This window comes from Sapajus apella, unplaced genomic scaffold (assembly GCF_009761245.1).
Source record: "Sapajus apella isolate SASKATOON/1434 unplaced genomic scaffold, GSC_monkey_1.0 scaffold74, whole genome shotgun sequence".
Classification (NCBI taxonomy): domain Eukaryota; kingdom Metazoa; phylum Chordata; class Mammalia; order Primates; family Cebidae; genus Sapajus; species Sapajus apella.
Window position 1 is genome coordinate 10,248,343 of NW_022437014.1, and position 26,775 is coordinate 10,275,117.

Genomic DNA, 26,775 nt, shown 5'->3' on the forward strand with positions numbered 1-26,775 from the left:
AAAAAAAAAAAAAAAAAAAAAAAAAAAAACTATGTTGAAGGGGCTGGGCATGGTGGCTCAAGCCTGTAATCCCAGCACGTTGGGAGGCCGAGGCAGGCAGATCACTAGGTCTGGAGTTCAAGTCCAGCCTGGCCAACATAGTGAAACTCCATCTCTACTGAAGATACAAAAAATTTAGCCAGGCATGGTGGCAGGTGCCTGTAGTCCCAGGTACTTGGGAGGCTTAGGCAGGAGAACTGCTTGAAACCAGGAGTCAGAGGATGTAGTGAGCCGAGGTCGCACCACTGAACTCCAGCCTGGGCGACAGAGTGAGAATCTGTCTCGAAAAAGATAGGGACGGGGAGGGGAGGGGAAAGAAAAAAAAGAAAAGAAAGATTAGCCAAGCATGGTGGTGTGTACCTGTAATCCCAGCTACTCAGGAGGCTGAGGCAGGAGAATTGCCTGAACCCAGGAGGCGGAGGTTGCAGTGAGCCGAGATTGCGCCATTGCACTCCATTCTGGGTGACAGAGTGAGACTCTGTCTCAAAAAAAAAGAAGTAGAAAATAAAGTTTTGATATTAGAAGTAAGCAGAAGGTATTTGTCTATGGGGAGAGTCTCAGTTGAAGGTGACCTAGATGTCAGAAAAGTTACAAGTAAACAAAAACAGGGATCAACGGGGCATGAGATAGCAATGTTACTTTAGTGCCCACCAGGTTACAATATTGGTATTTGAGGAAGAGTTAATTTTTCATTTCACTGCAATGAGAGACTTTCTATAGGCATTTAGCTTCATTTCTATATTTAAGTCAATGGAAAAGTTTCTCCTTAGGCATCTTGGCAGTCATATATTAATAAAATAAAGAATATCTGGGCATTGTGGGTTATGCCTGTATTCTTAGTACTTTGGGAGCCTGAGGCAGGAGGATCACTTGAGGCCAGGAGTTCAAGACCATCTTGGGCAACATAGCAAGACAAAAGCAAAAGAACACATATTTGAGAGTGATATCAGCAAGATGGCCGACTAGAGGTGATTGGCATTCATCCCTCAACAAGAAAGGATGAAGGCAACAAATAAACAGCTAAGATTTTTAGAATTTTATTTTTAGAGATAGCTTTAGCTATGTTGCCCAGGCTGGCCTCAAACTTGTGAACTCAAACGATCCCCCTGCCTCAGCCTGCCAAGTAGCTGGGATTGCAGGTGGAAGCCACCACAGAAAAAAGCTAAGATTTGACTGGAGTGTCAACAGGAAAGCACTGGAGTGCATCAGAGGAGTGGAGATGTACTTGTGGCAACTGGAGGCCCAGGAGGGCAGCTAGAGGCATCTAGCCTCTGCAGCCCTGTCACCTCCACCAGAATCAGATCTGCCTGCAGTCAGGAGGGGATTCCTGTTGTGGAGAAACAGTAAACTGAAGATCCCCACCAGCCCCCACTGTTACTGCAGGCACCTACAGTCCTTACTACAGGAGAATACCCTTGTTTAATACCCAAGTCTCCCAGTTTGGAGAGCTGCCAGGAATTACTGCACCTGCATTGCCCTGGATTAGGAGCACAAGGTGTGTACTCTAACTGCCATTAGCTTCTGCAGCACAGAACCATCTTGAGATGAGAACCACTTCTGGAATGCACTCTGGTCTGCTGGGGGCCAGTAGCCACTGCACGTCTCCAGCATTAACGCTCCATATTCATTTGACCAAGCCCACAGGGGCTTGGTAGGAGTGGCTTCAACGTCATGACCCCAGTTGCTTGGAGCCTAAGCAGATGTGCTCAGGGTAAACATGCCCTTGAGCTGGCCAAACTGCCACATGCCCTTTCTGGAGTGGGAGAGAATTTCAAGCAGCTGACACACTCAGCTGCCTGTGCCTAGGGCCTGAGAAACAGCCTTGAGATGCCACACCCCTACAGAGAAGCCCCTGATCTGCCCAATGGGCCTATACTCCTAGTAAGGGCCTGAGAAGCAGCCTTTTTTCTTTTTTTTTTTTGAGACTGAGTCTCCCTTCTGTCACCAGGCTGGAGTGCAGTGGCACGATCTTGGCTCACTGCAACCTCTGACTGCCTGGTTCAAATGATTCTCCTGCCTTAGGCTCCTGAGTACCTGGAATTACAGGCATGCACCAGCATGCCTGGCTAATTTTTTGTATTTTTAGTAGAGACGGGGTTTCACCATGTTGGCCAGGATGGTCTCGATCTCCTGACCTTGTGATCCACCTACTTCAGCCTCCCAAAGTGTTGGGATTACAGGTGTGAGCCACCATGCCTGGCCTTTTTGTTTTTTTTAAGAGACAGGGTTTCACCATGTTGGCCAGGCTGGTCTTGAACTCCTGACCTCACAATCCTCCTGCCTTGGCCTCCCCAAGTGCTGGAATTACAGGTTTGTGCCACTGCGCCTGGTGAGAAGCAGCCTTGTAAGCAGCCTCTGGTAGACATACCCCAAGACAAGCCAAGCAGTCATGCAACTGCATACCAGGCATGAGAAACAGCCCCACAGTCCCAAACCTGGCAAAGCCACCATCACCACCAACTCTCTTAGCTTAGGCTACTGAGAAACTTGCAAATGCCACTAGAATTACAGCTGAAGAAACCACACAGACACTATATGTGCCCACCTAGAACCAAGGCCAATGCACCCCATTTAACTGATACCCCAAGACCTATTCATATGAGTATGTTCTTCCCTATGAAACCTTCTCTATAAAATTGCAAGAGGTGACTTTCCTTTTTTTTTTTTTTTATTTAAAGATGGGGTTTCACCACATTAGTCAGGCTGATCTCGAACTCCTGACTTCAGGTGATCCATCCACCTCAGCCTCCCAAAGTGCTGGGATTACAGGCGTGAGCCACTGCACCCGACTAAGAGGTGACTTTCCTAACCAATGTGTAGAAATCAATGGAAGGACACATAAACCATGAAAATGCAGGGAAACAAGTCACCTCCAAAGAAAAATGTTAATTCTCCAATAACCCTAATCATAAGAAAATATACGAAATACCAGAATAAGAATTCAAAATAATAATCTTAGGGGAACTCACTGAGATACAAGAGAATACAGACAAGTCAATGAAATCAAGAAAACAATTCAAGATTTGAATGAGAAATTTCAGAGGTAGAATGCTGGGTGCAATGGCACGCTTGTAACCCTAGCACTTTGGAAAGCCGAGGTGGGAGGGTCACTTGAGCCTAAGAGATCATGACCAGACTGGACAACATAGTGAGAACTTGCAAAAATAGCTGGATTTAATGGTTTCAAAGAGCTAGAAGGAGGATACTAAATATTCCCAATATGAAGAAATGATATGTTTGAGATGATGGATATGCTAATTACCCTGATCTGCTTACCATACAATATATGTATTGAAACATAACTAGGGGGCCGGGCTCGGTGGCTCATGCCTGTAATCCCAACATTTAGGGAGGACGAGGCAGGCAGATCACAATCATCCTGGCTAACACAGTGAAACCCTGTCTCTACTAAAAATACAAAAATTAGCTGGGCATGGTGGCATGTGCCTATAGTCCCAGCTACTTAGGAAGGGCTACTAAAAATACAAAAGTTTGGGTTGGACATGGTGGCTCATGCCTGTAATCCTAGCACTTTGAGAGGCTGAGGCGGGCAGATCTCCTATGGTCAGGAGTTCGAGGCTAGCCTGGCCAACAGGGTGAAATCCCGTCTCTACTAAAAATACAAAAAATAGCTGCGTGTGGTGGTGCATGCCTGTAATCCCAGCTACTCAGAAGGCTGAGGCAGGAGAATCACTTGAACCCAGGAAGTGGAAGTGGCAGTGAGCCAAGATTGTTCCACTGCACTACAGAATGGGCGACAGAGTAAGATTCTCTCTCTAAGGGTGGGTGCAGTGGCTCAAACCTGTAATCCCAGCACTTTGGGAGGCCAAGGCAAATGGATCACCTTGGGTAAGGAGTTCGAAACCAGCCTGACCAATATGATGAAACCCTGTCTCTACTAAAAATACAAAAATTAGCTGGATGTGTTGGTATGTCTGTAATCCCAGCTACTCGGGAGGCTGAGACAGGAGAATTGCCTGAATCCAGGAGGTGGATGTTGCAGTGAGCCAAGATCATGCCATTGTACTCTAGTCTGGGTGACAGTGAGACTCTCAAAAATTAGCCAGGCGTGGAGGCATGTGCCTGTGCTTCCGGCTATTAGGGAGGCTGAGGCAGAAGAATCACTTGAACCCAGGAGGTGGAGGTTGCAGTGAGCCGAGATTGTGCCACTGCACTCCAGCCTGGGCAACAGAGTGAAACTCTGCCTTAAAAAAAAGGAAACATCACTGTGTATCCCATAAATATGTATCATTCTTATTTACCAATTAAAAACATTTTTAAAAATATAATCCTTCTAATTTTGCAATCCTCCATGGGTTTAAAAAATATATATATATAATCCATGTGGAATCTTCTCCGTGATTACATTTTCAAGTGATTTCTTTACCTGACACCTGTTTTAGCTGCAGAGATGGCAGAGCGCTTGAGTGACCCCTTCAGACCCAAGGTACTCTGACATGCAGGGCCGTAGGACTGGCCTTGAGAGCGTTGTTGGCTGATGGGAGTAGAAGCCACAGAGAGTCTTCCTTTTGGAGGTACTGGAGTCATGACTCCTCCCTTATTGATGGGCTGCTGCTGAAGAGAAAATGCACCATTTTAAAAGCTTGGCCTCCGATTCAGTATTGTCTCCCTAGGCAAAGTTCAGAAGAGCATTTCCATTTATCCCTGTGTTTACTCCCTCATTTGTAACTCCACTTGGAATATTTTCCTTCCCTACCACTTCACCTCATCCTATTCTACCCATATGGCTGGCTTCACAATTACCTGCCATTTATTGCTTTGGGGATTCTGCTGTGAAGAGCAATTTCCAGTTGTGGCTGAGTAATGAGTTACAAGAAAGCCTTTCCCAACTGCCATGTACCCAGGCATTCATTTATTTACTTTCCTTCCCTCTTTCCCTTTTCCCTTCCCTTCCGTCTTTCCTTCTTTCTTTCTTTCTTCTTTAAGACAGAGAACTGGGCTGACTGCAACCGCCACCTCCCGGGTTCAAGCGATCCTCCTACCTCAGCCTCCTGAGTAGCTGGTATTACAGGCACCTGCTACCATGCCCAGCTAATTTTTGTATTTTTAGTAGAGACAGGGTTTTGCCACATTGGCCAGGCTGGTCTCAAACTCCTGACCTCAAGTAATCTGCCTGCCTTGGCCTCCCAAAGTGCTTGGATTACAGGTGTGAACCACTGTGCCAAGGTATCCAGGCATTTTCTAACAAGAGACATAATGTAGGAAAACAGTCCCTTGTAGCCAAAAAGGGGAAAAAAAGATATTTTTGAAAATATGGAACATTTGAGAACATTATATATAGTTTATTAAACATAAACTTAGGCTATGTGCAGTGGCTCACACTCTATAATCTCAGCACTTTGGGAGGCTGAGGCGGGAGGATCACTTAGCCCAGGAGTTCATGACCAGCCTGGGCAACATTAGGAGACTCTGTCTCTACAAAAACAAACAAAATCAAACTTAAAGAAACTATTATATATACTTAACATGTTGAATCTACAATTAATCCCACCCCCTCCTTCTATCCCCAAACAAGAGCATTTTGAAGTCCTTTAAAACAAAAAACTAAAGCAAAGAGGGAAGGAAATAAATGCTTGAAGGATTTCACTTAGGGTGTCTTTCTTAGATATCATCAAGGCACAAAGAATATCTTATTATCATTAGTCAAAGATCTGTTGCAAACAGAAGAAATGTTAACTATATTACCTGTCAACTGAGAAATGACAATTGAAATTAATATATACAAAAATAAAAATGTAGGTTAAGAACTAAATACAGGGACTAGAAATAAATATAATCTGGTGGGTCATGCCTGTTATCCCAAAAACTTTGTGAGGCAGAGGAGGGAGGACTGCTTGAGCCTAGCAGTTTGAGACCAACCTGGACAACATAGCAAGACCTGTCTCTACAAAAAACTGAAAGGTAGCTGGGTGTAGTGGTGTATGACTATAGTCCCAGGTTGTAAGGAGGCTGAAGTGGGAGGATCACCTGAGCCCAGAAGGTTGAGACTGCAGTGAGCCATCACTGCACCACTGTACTACCACCTGGGTGACAGAGTGAGACTCAAGTCTCAAAAAAAAAAAAAAAAAAAAAAAAAAAAAGAAAAAAATGGCTGGGCATGGTGGCTTACGCTTGTAATCCCAGCACTTTGGGAGGCAGGTGGATCACCTGAGGTCGAGAGTTCGAGATCAGCCTGACCAACATGGAGAAACCCTGTCTCTACTAAAAATACAAAATTAACATGGTGTAGGGGCGCATGCCTATAATCCCAGCTACTGGGGAGGCAGAGGCAGAAGAATCACTTGAACACAAGAGGTGGAGGTTGTGGTGGGCCAAGGTTGTGCTATTGTGCTCTAGCCTAGGCAACAAGAGCGAAACTCTATCTCAAAAAGAAAAAAAAAAAGAGAGAGAGAGAGCGAGAACTTTCTTTCTTTCTTTTTGAGATGCAGACTCACTCTGTTGCCCAGGATAGAGTAAAATGGTGTGATCTTGGCTCACTGCAACCTCTGCCTCCTGGGTTCAGGCAATTATCCTGGCTCAGCCCAAGTAGCTGGGATTATAGGTGCCCACCACCTTTTTTGAGACAGGGTCTCACTCTGTCACTCAGGCTGGAGTGTAGTGGCGTGATCTTGGCTTGCAGCAATCTTCTCTGCCCACCGGCTTCAAGTGTTTTTCCTGCCTCAGTCTCCTGAGTAGCTGAAGGTTAAGACCTTTCTAAGCATTATAAAAAACTCATCCTTAAAAGGAAGACTTGGATAAATTTACCTACAATTAAAAACATTCCCCAAGGCAAGATACCATTAATCTAGTTAAAAGATAAACAATGGAAAAGTATTTATAACAGGTAATATATACCATTAATATAAATAAATAAGAATGGGCAAAAATTGAGAAAAAGCAAATCTGCATAAAAATAGCCAATTATAAAATATAAAGAGTTACAACAATATAAGGTACCTTGGGATACAAGTTTTCTGATCTTTATATAAATAAATAAATTAGTTAAAATAAATAAATTAATTAAATGTAGGTATGTATGTATTTCTTTGAGATGGGGTCATGCTGTGTTGCCCAGCCTGGTCTCTGGCTCCTGAGCTCAAGCAATCCTCCCACCTCAGCCTCCCAAGTAGGTAGGATTATAGGCATGAGCTACCACACCCAGATAGGTTTCTGATTTTTTTAGAGGGCCATTTGACAACTAGATCAAACAAGTCTCCCTTTTCTTACCATGAAAGTCAAAGAGAAGCTGTCATGGCCAGAATGATTCTCTTTAGGATATCTGCTTATTGTTGTCCATCACCATCCAAATGATCAAGCCCCAAATGTGCCAAGAGCAACTTCATCTCAGGTATGGTAAAGTTAATGTAATTGATTTTTTTATTCTCTAGTCTCCAAAGAGAGCATACCAAGTTACACATCTGATAGGGGAATTTCTTAAACATTTAGGTTGGATAGTGTTATTTTAGAACTAAGCTCATTCAGATAGGTCTACCAGGCAGGAGTTATACTAAAAAGTAGAATTATTCGTTTATTCAACACATCTTCTAGGGCAACACTCAAAGTTTATGGTTCAAACAGTTGTTCTTGTTCTGTCCTTCACTTTTATTTAGAAAATTGAGTCATCCATATTACACAGTACAGAAAGCAGGAGCTTGACTTTTTTGTTGTTGTTTTTGGAACAGGGTCTCACTCTATCGCCAAGGCTGGAGTGCAATCGCACCATCCCGGCTCACTGCACCCTCTGCCTCCCAGATTCAAGCAATTCCTCTGCCTCAGCCTCTCCAGTAGCTAGGATTACAGGCATGTGCCACCATGCCTGGCTAGTTTTTTATTTTTAGTAGAGACAGGGGTCTCACCATGTTGGCCAGGCTGGTCTCGAGCTCCTGGCCTCAACTGATCTGCCTGATACAACCTCCCAAACTGCTGGGATTACGGGCGTGAGCCACTGCACCTAGCCTTTTTTTATCTTCTTTTTTGAGAGGGAGTTTTGCTCTTGTTACCCAGGCTGGAGTGCAATGGTGCGATCTCAGCTCACCGCAACCTCCGCCTCCTTGGTTCAAGCAAATCTCCTGCCTCAGCCTCCTGAGTAGCTGGGACTACAGGCGCGTGCCACCATGCCTGGCTAATTTTTATATTTTTAGTAGAGATGGGGTTTCACCATGTTGGCCAGGCTGGCCTCAAACTCCTGACCTTAGGTGATCCACCTCCCTTCACCTCCCAAAGTGCTGGGATTAAAGGTGTGAGCCACCACACCCTGCCTATTGTTTTGTTTTCTTTGAGATGGAGTCTTGCTTTGTCCCCAGGATGGAGTGCAGTGGCATGATCTCCCTGCACTACAAACTCCATCTCCTTGGTTTAAGCGATTCTCCTGTCTCAGCCTCTCAAGTAGCTAGGACTGCTTGTGGTGCCCAACACCACACCTAGCTAATTTTTGTATTTTTAGTAGAGACAGGGTTTCACCATATTGGTCAATCTCTTAAACCCAAATGGTGGAGGTTGCAGTGAGCCAAGATTGTACCACTGTACTCCAGCCTGGGTGACAGAGTGAGACTCCATCTCAAACAAAAAAAAGAGTTTGATAAGCAATGCTTTCAAATGTGGTAACAGTGAGGATGGGAGTGGTGACTCACGCCTGTAATCCCAGCACTTTGGGAGGTCGAGGTGGGTGGATCACCTGCGGTCAGGAGTTCGAGACCAGCCTAGCCAACATGGTGAAACCCTATCTATACTAAAAATATAAAAATTAGCCGGGCATGATGCTAGTTGCCTATAATCCCAGCTACTTGGGAAGGTGATGTGGGCGTGATGGTAGTTGCCTGTAATCCCAGCTACTCAGGAGGCTGAGGTGGCAGAATCGTTTGAATCTGGGAGGCGGAGTTTGCAGTAAGCAGAGATTGCGCCACTGTACTGCAGCCTGGGCAACAGAATGAGACTGTCTGAAATAAATAAATAAATAAAATTACAAATACAAACATTAGCCAAGTGTGGTGGTGGGCACCTGTAATACTAATGACTTGGGAGGCTGAGGCAAAAGAATCTCTTGAACCCAGGAGGTGGAGGTTTCAGTAAGCTAAGATCACACCACTGCACTTCAGCCTGGGTGAAAGAGTGAGACTCCATCTCAAAAAAAATAAAATAAAAAAATAAAAAACCTGATAAACAGTACCTTCAAATATGGTAATGGTAGGGATGGGAGTGGTGGCTCATGCCTGTAATTCCAGCACTTTGGGAGGCCAAGGTGTGGTGGGCACAATCTCAACTCAGCTACTCAGGAGGCTGAGGCAGGAGAATCACTTGAACCTGGGAAGCGGAGGTTGCAGTCAGCTGAAACCGCACCACTGCCCTCTAATTTGTGTGACAAGAGCGAAACTCTATCTCAAAAAAAAAAAAAAAAAAAGAATTGTGGCAATGTAAAACAAGTTATACGTTGTTACAATGAATGTTTATTATTTTAATTAAGCTTTTTGCCGGGCGCGGTGGCTCAAGCCTGTAATCCCAGCACTTTGGGAGGCTGAGGCGGGTGGATCACGAGGTCAAGAGATCGAGACCATCCTGGTCAACATGGTGAAACCCCGTCTCTACTAAAAATACAAAAAATTAGCTGGGCATGGTGGCGCGTGCCTGTAATCCCAGCTACTCAGGAGGCTGAGGCAGGAGAATTGCCTGAACCCAGGAGGCGGAGGTTGCGGTGAGCCGAGATCGCGCCATTGCACTCCAGCCTGGGTAACAAGAGAGAAACTCCGCCCCCCCCCCCCCCAAAAAAAAAAAAAAAAAAAAGCTTCTCACCTGGAAGCTTAGGTACTTAAATTATTTACAACTTATCACCCAGTGAGTTTTCCTCTTATCCCTAGTTGCCAGAAAACTTAAACTTACCTGAATGACTGATGGTAATAAATACTGCATCTACTAACAGTGCTTATTTTCTGTACCTTTTAAATTGATCATACTATTTTACATTTAATATCATAAACTTAAATTATTTTGAGAACAGGCTTTAAATTCTTTTTGAGAAATTGGGAAGCTATGTAAAATAAACACGTGGGTTAATAATTAAATACAGGGAAGAGAAATAAATATAATCTGGTATCTCACATCTGTAATCCCAGCACTTTGGGAGGCCAAGGTGGGAGGATCACTTGAGCCTAGGCGTTCAAGGACAGCCTAGGCATCATAGGGAGACCTGTCTTTGAGAAAAATACGTAAATCAGTAAATTTGTAAAAATGTGTTTCTTGTCCCCATTAGGCACTCCCTTAACACCAGATACCAATAACACCAACTTGCTAGAATGTCACTACTCTGCTAACTCGGCCTCAGAGTTGATTTTATCACCTTCTCCTACTCAAGAGGGCCTTGAGTCCTGTAAGACCTGGACTGAAAGCCCTCAAGGGAGCTGTTACCACAGGAATCCTTTAGGTTTATCACTATTAATCACCCATTTTCCTTTCCATAAGGGACAAGAGAAAGAAGATGGCTTCAGTCATAAATTGGTTCACCCTCAATGAAAGTAATAGGCAGAACATCTGAATATGGAAAGTAGAATGACATTGCAATTTGGGAAATAGTTCCTCAGTCAGGATTCACTGTTTTTTGTTTTGTTTTGTTTTTTGACACAGAGTGTCACTCGGTCACCCAGGCTGGAGTGCAATGGTGACATCTTGGCTCACTGCAACCTCCACCTCCCCAGTTCAAGCAATTCTTCTGCCTCAGCCTCCCAAGTAGCTGGGATTACAGCTGTCCACCACTACCCTCAGCTGATTTTTTTGTATTTTTAGTAGAGACAGGGTTTTACCATGTTGGCCAGGCTGGTCTTGAACTCCTGACTTCAGGTGATCAACCCACCTTGACCTCCCCAAGTGCTGGGATTATAGGCATGAGCTACTGCATCCAGCCATGGATTCACTGTTTTATCTGGAGGATTTTGAAAATTATCAGGGTAGGGGAAAGCAAGTTTTAGATAAAGATGTATTAAACTCAAACAAATCTACTGGTAGAGTCATAGCCAGTTGTAACCATGGTGTTATAATTTCAGAATTAAAATCAGTTTAGTTCCATTAAGAACATAATTTTATCTACATACCTTCAGTTCACTGATGAAATTGTATTCTTCAAAATGTTTCTTTTTCCTCTTAATATATTGCTCAATGGACTCCATTTCCTTAAAATGAGCTTCATGAAGCTTCTTAAAGTCTAGAATGTTCCCCCAATAAAAAAATTAATAGCTAAGCAAAATCCATTTATATATCTTTTCTGTTTTTCTGTTAACACTTATTTTCTTCTTTGCAGCCCTGACATTCAACTTCAATATAATATGTGCTAAAACATTAATTTCAAAATACTTTGTTTTTGGAAACTCGGGAAAAGCACATTCATCTTATAAATTATCAAACATTCACATCTCTGCATTGTCTAATTTCACTAAATTGACATCTTGGTTTAGTTCAGAGGATAAGAGTAGAAGATTTATCTTCTCTGGGCTGAGATTGAGGTAAAAAGAAAGAAAAAAGATTTATCTTCTACCAATTAGCTGAGTGTTATTTAATCATGAATTTGGTATTTTATAATGCTCTATGTCAAGGACTGACAAACTTTTTCTATAAAGCGCAAGATAAATTATTTTAGGGCCGAGCATGGTGGCTTATAATCCCAGCACTCTGGGAGGCTGAGGCGGGTGGATCACGAGGTCAGGAGTTCCAGACCAGCCTGGCCAATACAGTGAAGCCATCTCTACTAAAAATACAAAAATTAGTGGGCTGTGGTGGTGGGCACCTGTAATCCCAGCTACTTGGAAGGCTGAGGAAGAAAATCTGCTTGAACCCAGGAGGTGCAAGTTGCAAGTGAATCAAAATTGTACCACTATACTGCAGCCTGCATGACAGAGTGAGACTGTCTCAAAAAAAGAAAAAAAGTATTTTATGGTGGTATGGTGTCCGTTTCATATTCTTCTTGTTTTTAAATTCTTTTTTTTTCCTTCTTCTTCTTCTTTTTTTTTTTTAGTGCTACGATCTCAGCTCACTGAAACTCCCATTTCCTGGGTTAAAGAGCTTCTCCTGCCTCCTGAGTAGCTGAGATTACAGGTGCTGCCACAATGCTCAGCTAACTTTCAGATTTTTAGTAGAGATGGGGTTTCACCATGCTGGCCAGGCTAGTCTCGAACTCCTGACCTCAAGTGATCCACCCACCTTGGCCTCCCAAAGTGCTGGGATTACAGACGTGAGCTACCACTCCCGGCCTTTAAATTCCTTAAAAAATGTAAGAGCCATTCTTAGCTCAAAGGATTTAAGACAGGCCAAAACAGGCAGCAGATTGCTGAATGCTGCTGTATCCTATTCTGATTAAGTATATGAACATTTACTGAATTTTTAATATATGATGAGCAGCATTCTAACTACTATAAATATACAGTACTCAATCAACATTCTATGTGCCAAGCAATGTTTCAACAATACAAGATAGAGAAGAATTACATGTCCAAAAACAGAGTCCCTTAGACTTATGAAAAACTTACTAGAAGGTCAGGATTGTACCAAGTACTTTGTACATTCATTCATCAGATATTTATTGAATCCCTGCTGCATGCTATTTGCTGTGATAGGGAAGCAGCAGTGGAAAATGTATTCTCAATTTATGTATCTATCAATCTGATGAAACAGGTACTATAGTATAACTACAGTATTTCCACTTTACACTGAGTAAGTGGGTTTATTGAGGATAAGTAAGTTCCCTAATATCTTCAAGCTAAAAAACGAGAGAACTAGAATATAAACTGCTTCCAGCATCTATGCTTTTAGCTATTTCAGTCCAACATCAGTCTGAAGTGGCTCAACCATTACTTATTATGTCTTTGTCTACAAAACTTACTTGGAGTAGTCATTGCAGTTCTTTTATTTTTTCCAGGTTTGGATAACCCATCTGTGTAGAGAGATTTCTTTCTTTCTGAAGGTATCTTTGAATCTTTGTTACCTAAATCCAAAGATACAGAAATAATGAAGAAACCTTGTCTCTTCTGAAAATACAAAAATTACCTAGGCATGGCGGTGCACACCTGTAATCCCAGCTACTTGGGAAGCTGAGGCAGTAGACTTACTTGAGCCTGGGAGGCGAAGGTTGCAGTGAGCCGACAGCTGACATAGCGTCACTACACACCTGCCTGGGTGACAGGTTGAGACTCAGTCTCAAAACAAAAAACAAAGGATATTTATGTGGAGTAACTCTGCACAGGGTACTTACTTATTCATTACAAGTGGTAGAACAGTAACTTCACAAAGTTACTAGCAGACACCACCATAAACCGGTGGAAGTTAACACTACTAGTCATAGGAAAAACCAGCACTTGTGCCTCCTAGGGTGCTTACAGAGGAAGCAACAGCATTGCTCTGTGGGATTCCTGCCAATAGCCCATAGTCTGAATCTAAACATGAGGACATATTAGACAAACCAAGTTAGAGGAGAAAAAACTAGCCTGTATTCAAAAATGTTGGCGTGGTGGCTCATACAGGTAAACTCAGCATTTTGGGAGGCTGAAGTAGGGAGCTCAGGAGTTCAAGACCAGCCTGGGCAGCATGGTGAAACCCCGGCTCTACTAAACATACAAAAATTAGCCAGGCATGGTGGTGCATGCCTTTAGTTCCAGCTACTTGGGAGGCTGAGGCTGAGGCTGAGGCTGCAGTAAGCTGAGATTGTGCCACTGAACTCCAGCCTGGGCAACAGACCAAGATTCTGTCTCAAATAATAATAATTGGGTCTTTCTTTTCAGAAGCCCCTCTCTCTCACTAGAGAGAGCTATTCTCCTTTCTTTCTTTTGCCTACTAAACCTCTGGCATGATCTCGGCTCACTGTAACCTACATCTCCCGGGTTCAAGCAATTCTCCCGCCTTAGACTCCTGAGTAGCTGGGATTACAGTTGTGTGCTTCAGTGCCCAGCTAATTTTTGTATTTTTAGTAGAAACAGTGTTTCACAGCTGGGCGCTGCGGCTCATGTCTATAATCCCAGCACTTTGGGAGGCTGAGGTGGGCGGATCACCTGAGGTCAGGAGTTCAAGACCAGCCTGGCCAACATGGTGAAACCTCGTCTCTAGTAAAAATAAAAAATTAGCTGAGTGTGCTGGCATGTGCCTGTAGTCCCAGCTACTCAGGAGGCTGGGGCAGAAGAATCGTTTGAACCTGAGAGGTGGAGGTTGCAGTGAGCTGAGATTGTACCGCTGCACTCGAGCCTGGGCGATGGGTGGTACAGTGAGACTCCATCTCAAAAATAAATAAATAAATAAATAAAACAACAGGGTTTTGCCACATTGGCCAGGCTGGTCTTGAACTCTTGGCCTTAAGTGATCCATCCCCCTTGGCTTCCCAAAGTGCTAGGATTACAGGTGTGTGCCACCGAGCCCAGCCCAACACAGAAATTCTGCGGTGGCTCATACCTGTAATCCCAGCACTTTGGGAGGGTGAGGCAGGTAGACTACCTGAGGTCAGGAGCTCGAGACCAGCCTGGTCAACATGGTGAAACCCCCACCTCTACTAAAAATACAAAAATTAGCCAGGCATAATGGCATGCGCCTATAATCCCAGTTACTCAGAAGGCTGAGGTGGGAGAATCCCTTGAACTAGGGAGGCGGAGATTGCAGTGAGCTGAGATTACTGCATTGCACTCCAGCTTGGGCAACAACACAGCAAGTCTCCATCTCAAAAAAAAAAAAAAAAAAAAAAAAGGAAAGAAATTGTGTAACATTGTGCTATGGGTTGAATTGTGGGTCCCTAAAAGACATATTGAAGTCCCAACAACTGATCCCTATCATATGACCTTATTTAGATATAGGCATTTTTTTTCAGATGCAATAAAGTTAAGATGAAGTCATTTGGACCTTCTTTTAATTTTTTGAGACACGGTCTTGCTGTGTCCAGGCAGGGATAAAGTAGTATGAACATGGCTAATGGCATCCTTAACCTCCTGGGTTCAAGTGACTTTCTCACCTCAGCCTCCTGAGAAGCTGGGACCACAGGTGTGCACCATCATGGCTGGCTAATTCTTCTTTTTGTAGAGACAGGTTCTTACCATGTTGCCCAGGCTGGTCCAGAACTCCTAGGCACAACCAATCCTTCTACCTTGACTTCCTAAAGTAATGGGAGTACAGGCATGAGCCACTATGCCTGACCTATTTGGGTGGATCCTAATACAATATAACTGGTGTCCTATTAAGAAGACATAGAGAATGTCATGCACTGTCAGAGCCAGAGACTCGCATGATACAGCTGCAACCTATTCTCCCACCTCAGTAAGTCTCCCACCTCAGCCTCCTGAGTAGCTGGGATTAAAGGTTCATGCCTCAGTGCCTTTTTGTATTTTTAGTAGAAACAGGGTTTCATGGCTGGGTGTGGACACCAGGCATCAACAGCCATTGCAAAGTAGTCAGAGGCAAGGAAGGATTCCACCCAGAGTCCCTTGCTGACACATTGATCTTGGACTTCCAGCCTCTATAGAACCATGAAAGAGTAAATTTCTGTTGTTCTAAACCGCCCAGTTTGTGGTACTTTGTCACGACAATCCTAAGAAATTAATGTACATGGCTACTTCTAGCAATTCTGGGTATTTTTTTGACATGGAGTCTCACTGCCACCCAGGCTAAAGTGCAGTGGCGCAATCTCAGCTCACTGCAACTTCCACCTCCCGGGTTCAAGCAATTCTCCTGCCTCAGCCTCCCGAGTAGCTGGGACTACATGCTACCACACCTTGCTACTTTTTATTTTTAGTAGACATGAGGTTTCACCATGTTGGCCAGGCTGGTCTTGAACTCCTGACTTCATGTGATCTGCCTGCCTCAGCCTCTCAAAGTGCTGGAATTACAGGTATGAGCCACTGTGCCTGGCAGCAATTCTGGTTTTTAGAAAGTTACCTGACATACCATTTATTCCACGTTTTCCTGAAGAAACAGCATTCTTAGCTCCTTGGTGCTCATCTGCAGAATAAACTCTTGCAATAGCACTGAAATCCTGGCTTTCCTGCTTTTCATGATTCTGGAATTCAGTCGGATCACTTATTTTTATCTCTGAATGATCCTGCTACAAATTTAAAAAAGGAAATAAAAGATTTCGATGATAAATAAGAATTGCTGCCTTCTAAAGATAGGTACCAAAATGAGGAAAAAAAGGGGTCAAAGGAAGAAAGTAGGAGAATGAGATTTTTGGTGGCAGATTTGGTTCTCTGCATTATTAAGTGTCATGAGAATATACATTTGAGAATAAGAGATACTAGGGCACATTAACAGGTAAAATAGAAATGGCAAGATTAGCTCTCTTAGCAAAGACAAATGAAGAAACCTAGATAGTCTACTGATCAAATAACTATATGAAGATAGAAAAGAAAATTAATACAGTGTTTTGGGGCCGGGCATGGTGGCTCACGCCCGTAATCCCAGAACTTTGGGAGCTTGAGATGCGTGGATCACCTGAGGTCAGGAGTTTGAGACCAGCCTGGGCAACATGGTGAAATCCCATCTCTGCTGAAAATACAAAAATTAGCTGGGCATAGTCGTGGGCACCTGTAATCCCAGCTACTCGGGAGGCGGGGGCAAGGCAGGAGAATCGCTTGAACCTGGGAGGCAGAGGTTACAGTGAGCCGAGATCATGCCTTTGCACTCCATACTGGACAATGAGAGTGAAACTCCATCTCAGAGAACAAACAAAAAAGGCTGGGCATGGTGGCTCACGCCTGTAACCTGTAATCCCAACACTTTGGGAGGCCGAATTACTTGAGCTCGAGACCAGCCTGGCCAACATGGTGAAACCCCATGTCCACTAAAAATGCAAAAATTAGCTGAGCATGGTGGCGGGCGTCCTGTAATCCCAGCTACTCAGGAGGCTAAGGTAGAAGAATTGCTTGAACCTAGGAAACTGAGGTTGCAGTGAGCCGAGATCGAGCCACTGCACTCCAGCCTGGTGCCTGGTGCCAGAGCAAGACTGTCTCAAACAAAAAAAAAAACAAAAAAGCACATTTAATGCTTGTTTCTCTTTTCTTCCTATCTACTACACTTCACTTAAGTAAACCCTTAATGAATGTTCATAGTTATACAACCAATACTTAATGTGAACTTAATACTTAAAAAGTGCTTCCTGAGGGAGAAGCCCTGAGATGCAGTAATGAGCAGCTGGACTTGGGTCTGTTTTTTTTTTTTTTCATTTTTGTTTTGATTTTCTTTGGGTCTGGGTTTTCATGGAGCTTACAGTACACAGTAAGCTTACAAACACGTGACATCATATGGAAATTTAAAAAAAAAAGCTTCTTAAGAATATGCCAATTTTGGCATAGGTGGTGGTATATTTTCAGTTTGTAAATATCCATTCACCTGGGAGTCAGGGTCCACACGGACAGTCTTGTGCCTTCTCCTTGTTTTGGTGACATGGCCGGTTGGCTCTCTCTCGGCTTGTTCCTGGCTGCTGATCTGTATCTCAGTCTCATGATAAGAGGATGCAGAAATTTGACTTTCATCCTGAAAAGAGAGGTATTAATCTGCTATGTGCTATGTATATAGTTATAATGCTCAGAAAGAATAAGCATTTAGACTGAATAAAAAACATATTACAGATGCAAAAGAAAAATTTTAAAACTCTCTAACACTAAATTGTTGGCAAAGACAAGAATTATAGAGTATTCAGGCCAGGCATGGTGGCTTATACCTGTAATCCCAGCACTTTGGGAGACCATGTCAAGTGGATCACCTGAGGTCAGGAGTTTTTTGATGGCTGGAAAACTTGATCCATTCTCATTCTTTCACACCAAAATGAAATCTGGAGGGATCAGTTTATTTTATTATATTTTTTGGAGACAGGGTCTTATTCTGTCACACAGGCTGGAGTGCAGTGTCACAATCAGGGCTCATTGGAGTGTGGACCTTCTGGGCTCAGGCAATCCTCCCTCTTCAGCTGCCTGAGTAGCTGGAACTATAGGTGTGCACCATACCTGGCTAATATTTTGTATTTTTTTGTAGACGATGGGATTTTGCCATGTTGCCTGGGGTCATCCAGAACTCCTCGGCTCAAGGGATGTGCCTGCCTCAGCCTCCTGAAGTGCTGGAATCACAGGCATAAACCACCATGCCTGGCCTTTAAATTAAAGATTTAAATGCAAAAGTTGAACTATAAAAGCACTAGAAAAGAAATGGATGAATATATTATCATGAATGTGAGGACGTCCTTCTTTTTTATATTTATTTATTCTTGCTCTGTCGCCCAAACTGGAGTGCTGTGGCCCAACCTCAGCTCACTGCAACCTCTATCTCCTGGGTTCAAGAGATTCTCCTGCCTCAGTGTCCCAAGTAGCTGGGATTACAGACATGTGCCACCACGCCTGGCTAATTTTTTGTATTTTATTTTTGAATACTTTTTTGAAACAAACAGGGTTTCACTGTGTTAGCCAGGCTGGTCTTGATTTCCTGACATCATGTTCCCCACATTAGCCTCCTGAAGTGCTGGGATTACTGGTGTGAGCCACACTGCCCAGCTAAGGAAGTCCTTTTTAAGCATGTTATCTTACCTGGAAACTATAAAGGAAAAGCTTGATTTGGTTTTGGCATTTAGGCATTTTGTTATAAGTAAATGCTAATTAAAAAAGATAAACCGATACATACATATGGTTGAAAAAAATCAAATACCATAGAAAATATTGTAATGAAAGCAATTGGGGCTGGGTGTGGTGCCTCATCTATAATCCCAGAACCTTGGGAGGTAGATGGGAAGGATTACTTGTGGTCAGGAGTTGAAGACTAGCCTGGCAAATATGGTGAAGCCCTGTCTCTGCTAAAAATACAAAAAATTAGCTGGGCATGGTGGCACGTGTCTGTAATCCCAACTATTCGGGAGGCAGAGGTTGTAGTGAGTCCAGATCGCACCACTGCACTCGAGCCTGGGCGACAAAGTGAGACTGTGTCTCAAAACAAAAAAAGAAAAAAGAAAAGCAATTGGTTCTCTGCCCAACCTTGTTATTCATGAGGCTTAAGTTCAGGTTGTTATTTATATATCTCTAGTGATTTGCTGACACGATGGGGTATTCATTCATATTTTCCGATTTTTAGTGCCTATCACATGCTAAAGTTTAGCTTATTTGTTTTTTTTTTTTTTTTTGAGACAGAGTTTCGCTCTTGTTACCCAGGCTGGAGTGCAATGGCACGATCTCGGCTCACCGCAACCTCCGCCTCCCGGGTTCAGGCAATTCTCCTGCCTCAGCCTCCTGAGTAGCTGGGATTACAGGCACACACCACCATGCCCAGCTAATTTTTTGTAGTTTTAGTAGAGACGGGGTTTCACCATGTTGACCAGGATGGTCTCGATCTCTTGACCTCGTGATCCACCCGCCTCGGCCTCCCACAGTGCTGGGATTACAGGCTTGAGCCACCGCGCCCGGCCTAAATTTAGCTTATTTGTACTCTTATCTTCCTAAGAGAATTACACCACTTTTGCCACTCTATTACTTTTACTGTTTTTTTCTTTTGAGACAGAGTTTTGCTCTTGCCACCCAGGCTGGAGTGCAATAGGGTTATCTTGGCTCACTGCAACTTCCACCTCCTGGGTTCAAGCAATTCTCCCACCTCAGCCTCCTGAGTAGCTGGGACTACAGGTGCATGCCACTACACCTGGCTAATTTTTGTATTTTTTTTTGTTTTTGTGTTTTGGATGGAGTCTGGCTCTGTCACTCAGGCTGGAGTTCAGTGGTGCGATGTCAGCTCTCTGCAACCTCTGCTTCCCGGGTTTCAAGCAGTTCTCCCACCGCAGCCTCCCAAGTAGCTGGGATTACAGGCTTATACCACTATGCTTGGAAGATTTTTTTAGTTTTTTGCAGAGACAGAGTTTTGTCATGTTGGCCAGGCTGGTCTCAAAATCCTGACCTCACGTGATCTGCTTGCCTTGGCATCTCAAAGCGCTGGGATTACAGGCGTGAATTATCATTTATGAAACATTTATAGTCTGTTTCATAATCTTATTTTTTCTGTCTCTTTCTGTTTTGTTTCATCATGTTGGTCAGGCTGGTCTTGAACTCCCGACCTCAGGTGATCCGCCTGCCTTGGCCTCCAAAGTGCTTGGATTACAGGCATGAGACACCACGATTGGTTTTTGTTTTTTTTGAGACAGGGTCTCACTCCCATTGCCCAGGATGGAGTACAGTGGCATGATCTTGGCTCACTGCAGCCATGACTTCCCAGGCTCAAGTGATCCTCCCACCTTAGCCTCCCCAGTAGCTGAGCTAGGACTACATGGGCACTCCACCACGTCCAGCTAATTTTTATATTTCTTGTGGAGACAGAGTTTTGCTATGTTGTCCAGGCTGGTCTCAAACTCCTGGGCTTAAGCAATCTGCCTGTCTCAGCCTCCCAAAGTGTTGGGATTTCAGGTGTTAGCCACCATGTCTGGCTTTGTTATATAACCTTAATTGTATCATCTATGCTTAGTCTACCTAGATTTATTTTAAGAGTTGATAAATCAGTAAGTCATTGTAATACTTTTTAAAAAACAAGCTGGGCCAGGTGTGGTGGCTCACACCTGTAATCCCAGCACTTTGGGAGGCCAAGACAGGCGGATCACGAAGTCAGGAGATTGAGACCATCCTGGCTAACATGGTGAAACCTCGTCTCTACTAAAAATACAAAAAATTAGCTGGGCATGGTGGCATGTGTCTGTAGTCCCAGCTACTCGGGAGACTGAGGCAGGAGAATTACTTGTACCCGGGGGTTGCAGTGAGCTGAGATCATGCCACTGCACTCAAGCCTGGGCAACAAGAGCAAACTCTGCTCAAAAAAAAAAAAAAAAAAACCCACAATAAAAGTAACTAATAGAGTGACTAAAGTTATATAATTCTCTTACAAAGATGATGGCAAGATGAGACTCCATCTTGAGAAAAGGAAAAAAAAAGCTGTTGGCCAGGTGCAGTGGCTCGTACCTGTAATCCCAGCACTTTCAGAGGCCAAGGTGTTGGCCAGGAACTCGAAACCAGCCTGGCCAACATGGAGAAACTCTGTCTCTACTAAAAATACAAAAAAAATTAGCTGGCCATCGTGGTGTGTGCCTGTAATCCCAGCTACTCGGGAGACTGAGGCAAGAGAATCGCTTGACCCGGGAGGCGGAGGTTGCGGTGAGCTGAGATCACGCCCTTGCACTCCAGCCTGGGCAACAAGAGTGAAACTCCATCTAAAAAAAAAAAAAAAAAGAAATTGGTACAAAGGTAAAATGTTCTAGAGGAGCAATAATTGCATTTTTGCTAGGGAAAGTAAGTCCAGGAGGATGACACATGAGAATCACTTAAACCTGGAAGGCAGAGGTTGCAGTCAGCTGAGATGATGCCACTGCACTCCAGCCTAGATAACAGAGCAAGACTCTGTCTCAAAAAAATAAAATAAAATAGCAAGCTGTCAGTTATTTTTTATATTATCTTCATTTCCCTTAGGGTCATCTTTTTATTTTCTTCTTTTTTTGAGACAATATCTTGCTCTGTTGCCCAGCTGGATTACAGTGGCTTGCTCATAGTTCACTGCAGCCTCTATTTCCTGAGCTCAACTGACCCTCCCGCCTTACCCTCCCAATCAGCTGGGCCCACAGGTATGTGTCACCACACCAAGCTAATTGTTTGAATTTTGCAGAAATAGGGTCTCCTTATGTTACCCAAGCTGGTTGTAAACTCCTAGGCTGAAGTCATCCTCCTCTTTGGCCTCCCAAAATGCTGGGATTATAGGCATAAGCCTCTATGCCCAGTCCATTTTCGTTTTAGCTTTCCTCAAATGTCTCATGACTGTTGGCTGTCTATTTGTAAAATTTCTTTTTTTTTTTTTTTTTTTTTTTTTTTGAGACAGGGTCTCCCTCTGTCACCCAGGCTGAAGTGCAACGGCATGAGCCACCACACCCGGCCAACAGCATGTCTTAAATCATCACTAGTTGTGTGTTAATTGCCCATTAACTAAATATGATTGTTTTGCTAGCTAACAGGTAAACATAAAAAAAATTACTCACCCGATTCTCATTTCCTTTTCTTGCCTCACAATTAATGTGGCCTTTCACAGCTTTTAACAACTGGTCTGCCTGCAAGAGAGATCTTATAATCAGAGCCAAAAATCAAACAAGAAAGACAAGGAATGTACTCTGGTCAGACCACAGGACAAGAACCATTACTTAGATAGAAGAGGGTCTCTGCTCTAAGGAATTTCACATCTGAGTGGAAAAGTTAGACAAGGAAAGAGGCAATTGCAATACAGTGGGGTAAATGCCCATGCTATGAGGCTCAGGCTGTCTTGGGAACATAGGTAGGTGTGGCCATTAAAGTTGGGACTGCTAGGGTAGACTTCAGCAAGTATCTGCACAGGGCAGTTCTCAGATAAAGATGTGATGTCTCTAATTGCTGAGATCTAAAGGATGAACAGGAGAGCTGAACGTAGAGAAACAGGTAGAGGAACAGCACAGCAAGGCAACAATGAGGGTGGAGTTTGCAGAACTGAAGTTCAGTGTGGCTGGAGCATGCAGCTGTTGCAGGAGATAGCAGGAGACAATGCTGGGAAAGTGAGCAGGGGCCTCATGTTGCCAAGCCTTGTAAGCCTTTAAAGAGTATGAACTTTACTCTCAGAGAAAAAGGGCAGTCTCTGAAGAGTTCGCAGCAAGGCAGTGGGTGACCAGTTTTGCATTGCTCAGAATGATTACTCTACCTGCACAGTGTGCGAGATGATTTTGATGGGGATGAGACTGAAGACAAAGAAACAGCTAGGAGGCTAATGTAGGAAACCAGAATTGGTGTGGCCTGAATTAGAGCAGGGTTAAGGCAGTCTGGATGGAGTCAAAACCTTCTTAGGAAGTGAAATCAGTGTGAACATGAGAGTTGAAGAAGAGGGAAACTTTGTTATGCCAAGGTTTCTGGCTTGGACAGCTGGCGAAGTGTGGTGCGGTCCCTAAGATGAGGAATGCAAAAGGTGATAGGGTCTCAGGGGGATGGTTATAGGTCCCTGTGAAGGAATGGGAACACTGAGCTTCTCTTCCCAACCTAGGAAAGCTTCCCTTGTTGTTCTTTCCTGAAAGAAGAATATTAATTTGGTTGGTTACATTTTTCTGTGCTTTAAAAGTCAAGTTTATTGGTTGGGTTCTCTTTTCTTCCTCTTCCACCTAGCCATGCAGTTGAGGGCCGGAGCCATCCTTCTCAACGTGTGCCCAGCCACCAGGTTTGGCTCTCTTCTTCTTACACCTTTATGATGGCCCATGTGTCTAGTAGAGAGAACGGCAAAGATCCTGAAATTTGGTTTGTGCTGAAGCTTTTGCTTGTGGTACAAGTCTAAGCCAAATCTTCCAATCCACTATACCAGAATGCTCTGCATCGACATATCAGGCACCATTTCAGCTAGTAATATAAAGTGGTATCTTATTTTCTACTTGTTCCTTGAATCACCCTTGGGGTTTTCTCTGGGAAGGGGGTGATTGGCAGGTCAGAATTCAGGCGTTCTTGATTCTTGTAACACCTTCTTAATATACCTTCAAAATCTCACCAAACATACAAAAATTAATGAAGTGAGGCACCTGTGGCAGAGCCGAGTGAGGAGGCTGAATGATATGAGGTGGTGTTCAAGAGTTGTGCTAGAGGTGCAGATGTTAGTTATCAGCATACATTCATGCATTCCTCCAACAAGCTTTTATTGTGCTGGGCACTATTCCAGACACTAGAGAGTAGTGAATTAAACAGACAAGGTAACTGTCTTCCAGGATCTTCTAGCAGTGGTGAAACAGTCTGTTACCCAAGAAAGCTAGAAATGAATGATATGACATGAGGTATTATGAAGCAAAAATAAAACTGGGCAACTGGGGTGGGGTGGGGATGCTACCTGAATTAGGATGGTTCGGAAAGGCCACTCTGAGGTGGTGGCCTGAACTGAGATGTGAATGAGGCAAAAGCACTCCAAGCAGGGTGAGCACCACATACAGGAGCCCTGAGATGGACCCATGAGTTGAAGGACAGAAACTGCCCTTACGGTAGGAGCATGGTGAACACTGAGGTGGGAGGAAGGCAGGGAGATCAGAGGTGACCACAGGGTGGGTCAAGTAGAGAGGCAAAGACCACAGCCAAAATTAAGAATTTTTGTAGGGCGTAGTGACTCAGGCCTGTAATCCCAGCACTTTAGGAGGCTGAGTCAGGCGGAGCACCCAAGGTCAGGAGCTCAAGACCAGCCCGGCCAATATGGGGAAACCCTGTCTCTACTAAAAACACAAAAATAGCTGGGCGTGGTGGTGGGTGCCTGTAATCCCAGCTACTCAGGAGGCTAAGGCAGAATTGCTTGAACATGGGAGGTAGAGGTTGCAGTAAGCCAAGATCACACCACTGCACTCCAGCATGGATGACAAGAGAAAACTCAAAAAAAAAAAAAAAAAAAAAAAAAAGAATTTCTTCTTCCCCTAACATGTTATTAGAAAAAAATGTCAGGCCTATAGAAAAGTCACAGTAGTATAATAGACACTCATATTTCCCACCAAGATTCAACAATCATTTACATTATCTCATATTTGGTTTCTCTATATTAATATATATTTCTTGTGAAAGAATTTGAAAACATGTCCCAGGCTTTACTATTAAATATATGAGCCACATCTCCTAAAAATAAGGAAAAATTTTCCCACATAAGCTTTAATACATTTGAATACTGAGGAAAAGCAGTAATTTCCTAATATTACCTACTATGTAGCCCATAAAGAAATTTCTCTCCAATTTTATGTCTCCAATTTTAGCTATTTTCTTTTAAAAATGATTTCCTTTCAAATCAAGATCAAATTGTTGCACTCATTACACTGCAAAGAGTTTAGATTTTATTTTAGATGTGAGAGAAGTCACTGGAGGGCACTAAGCAGAAAAAGACATGTTCTAAGTTTCTTTCTTCTTTTTTTTTTTTTTTTTTTTTTTTTTTTAGAAAAGATTTGTTTTTTTTTGCCCAGGCTGGAGTGCAGTGGCGTCATCTTGGCTCACTGTAGCTCCTCCTCTCAGGTTCAAGGGATTCTCGTGTCTCATCCTCCCGAGTAGCTGGGATTACAGGCGCGCGCCACCATGCCTGGCTAATTCATACATACATACTTTTTTTAGTAGAGACAGGGTTTTGCCATCTTGGCCAGGCTGATCTCAAACTCCTGGCCTCAAGCAATCCAACCACCTCGGCCTCCCAAAGTGCTGGGATTACAGGCATGAGCCACCTTGCCTGCTCTTTCTCTTATTTTTTTTTAATTTTTTCCCTAAGTTTCAAATATCACTCTGACTACCAAGAGAACACTATTGTGAGGTTAAAAGTAGAGGCAGGAAGCCCAGTAGGGAGACTGAGGCAGTGGTCAAGAGATGACAGTGCTGTGGTCATAGGTTTGCAACATTAGAGATGCTCCCCAGAGGTCAGATTTCAGGTCTATTTAGGAGGAGGTGCCGACAAGATAGACGGCTGTGGGTGAAGAAGAAAGTAATCAAGAGAGATCCAAACTGGGTCTGAACCATGTACTGAGAGGAAGACACTGTCGATGCTTGGAACTGCCTGTGTTGTTGAAAACACACTGAAATACATCAGTCAGCATCTCAGGGGAGAAGTCCTACTGGAGATGTGGGTTTGGGAGGCATTAGCTTCTGAGTAAATTTAAAGTTACGGAAGTGGTCTGGACACAGTGACTCACGCCTATAATCCCAGCACTCTGGGAGGCTAAGGCAGGTGGATCAGGAGTTTGAAACCAGCCTGGTCAACATGGTGAAACCCTGTTTCTACTAAAAATACCAAAAAATTAGCCAGGTGTGGTGGCGGGTACCTGTAATCCCAGCTACTTGGGAGTCTGAGGCAGGAGAATCACTTGAACTCGGGAAGTGGAGGTTGCAGTGAGCTGAGATCACACCACTGTACTCAAGCCTGGGTGACAGAGCAAGACTGCGTCTTAAATAAAAAAAAAAAAAAAGGCTGGGCACAGTGGCTCATGCCTGTAATTTCGGCACTTTGGAGGCCAAGGCAGGTGGATCACGAGGTCACGAGATGGAGACCGGCCTAGCCAATATGGTGAAACTCCATCTCTACTAAAAATACAAAAATCAGTTGGATGTAGTGGCCCATGCCTATAATCCCAGCCACTCGGGAGGCTGAAGCATGAGAATCGCTTGAACCTAGGAGGCGAAGGTTGCAGTGAGCCAAGATAGTGCCATTGCGCTCTAGTCTGGTGACAGAGTGAGACTCTGTCTCGCAGGAGGGAGAATGGGGTAGACAAGATCACCAAGAGATAGAGCACAGTTAGAGAAAAGAGCCAAGGAGAGAGCCCTGGGCACTCCACGTTTAGAGATCTGGCAAAGAACCAACTAAGAAGTCTAGAAAGAAGTTCTAGTAAGGCAGGATAGAGTGAAATATCAAAGTCTACAACAGAAAGTGGCTGGATCAGAGAGGAATGTTCAATCTTGCCAAATGCCACTGATAGGCACAGGTGAGGGAAAGACGAACACAAGCTTTGTAAGATGGTGACCTTAATAAAAGCAATTCCAGTAGAAAAGAACAGAGAAATCCGGCAGAAGATGGAATGAGGACATGGGGTCAGGAGAAGATTTTGGCTTTTTATTTTTTTTAAAGATGGGTGATAGTAAAACATGATTGCATGCCTTATGGCAATAAGCTAGCAGAGTGGAGAAACTGATGCAGGAGAGAGGCTCTAATTGTGGGAATGTAGTCCTGAGGGAGGCAGGAGGGCCCAGGATCTTCAGCATAAATGGAAAGGCTGCCTTTAGATGTTGA

At 43.7% G+C, this 26,775-nt stretch overlaps 1 protein-coding gene across 5 annotated transcripts in view; it reads right to left on the reverse strand.

The window, feature by feature from the left end:
* Positions 1-26,775, reverse strand: part of NUSAP1 (nucleolar and spindle associated protein 1) — a 46,950-nt gene that overhangs the window by 16,264 nt on the left and 3,911 nt on the right. For 2 of the 5 annotated variants that reach the window (XM_032251257.1, XM_032251254.1), the window contains exons 2-7: positions 22,022-22,090; positions 17,374-17,517; positions 15,934-16,090; positions 12,899-13,000; positions 11,118-11,227; positions 4,427-4,614 (exon numbers count right to left, since the gene is read on the reverse strand). In XM_032251257.1, the coding sequence (XP_032107148.1) occupies positions 4,427-4,614; positions 11,118-11,227; positions 12,899-13,000; positions 15,934-16,090; positions 17,374-17,517; positions 22,022-22,090 (770 nt within the window). The remainder of the gene's footprint in view (positions 1-4,426; positions 4,615-11,117; positions 11,228-12,898; positions 13,001-15,933; positions 16,091-17,373; positions 17,518-22,021; positions 22,091-26,775) is intronic. The other 3 variants (XM_032251258.1, XM_032251256.1, XM_032251255.1) reach the window with 3 other exon arrangements.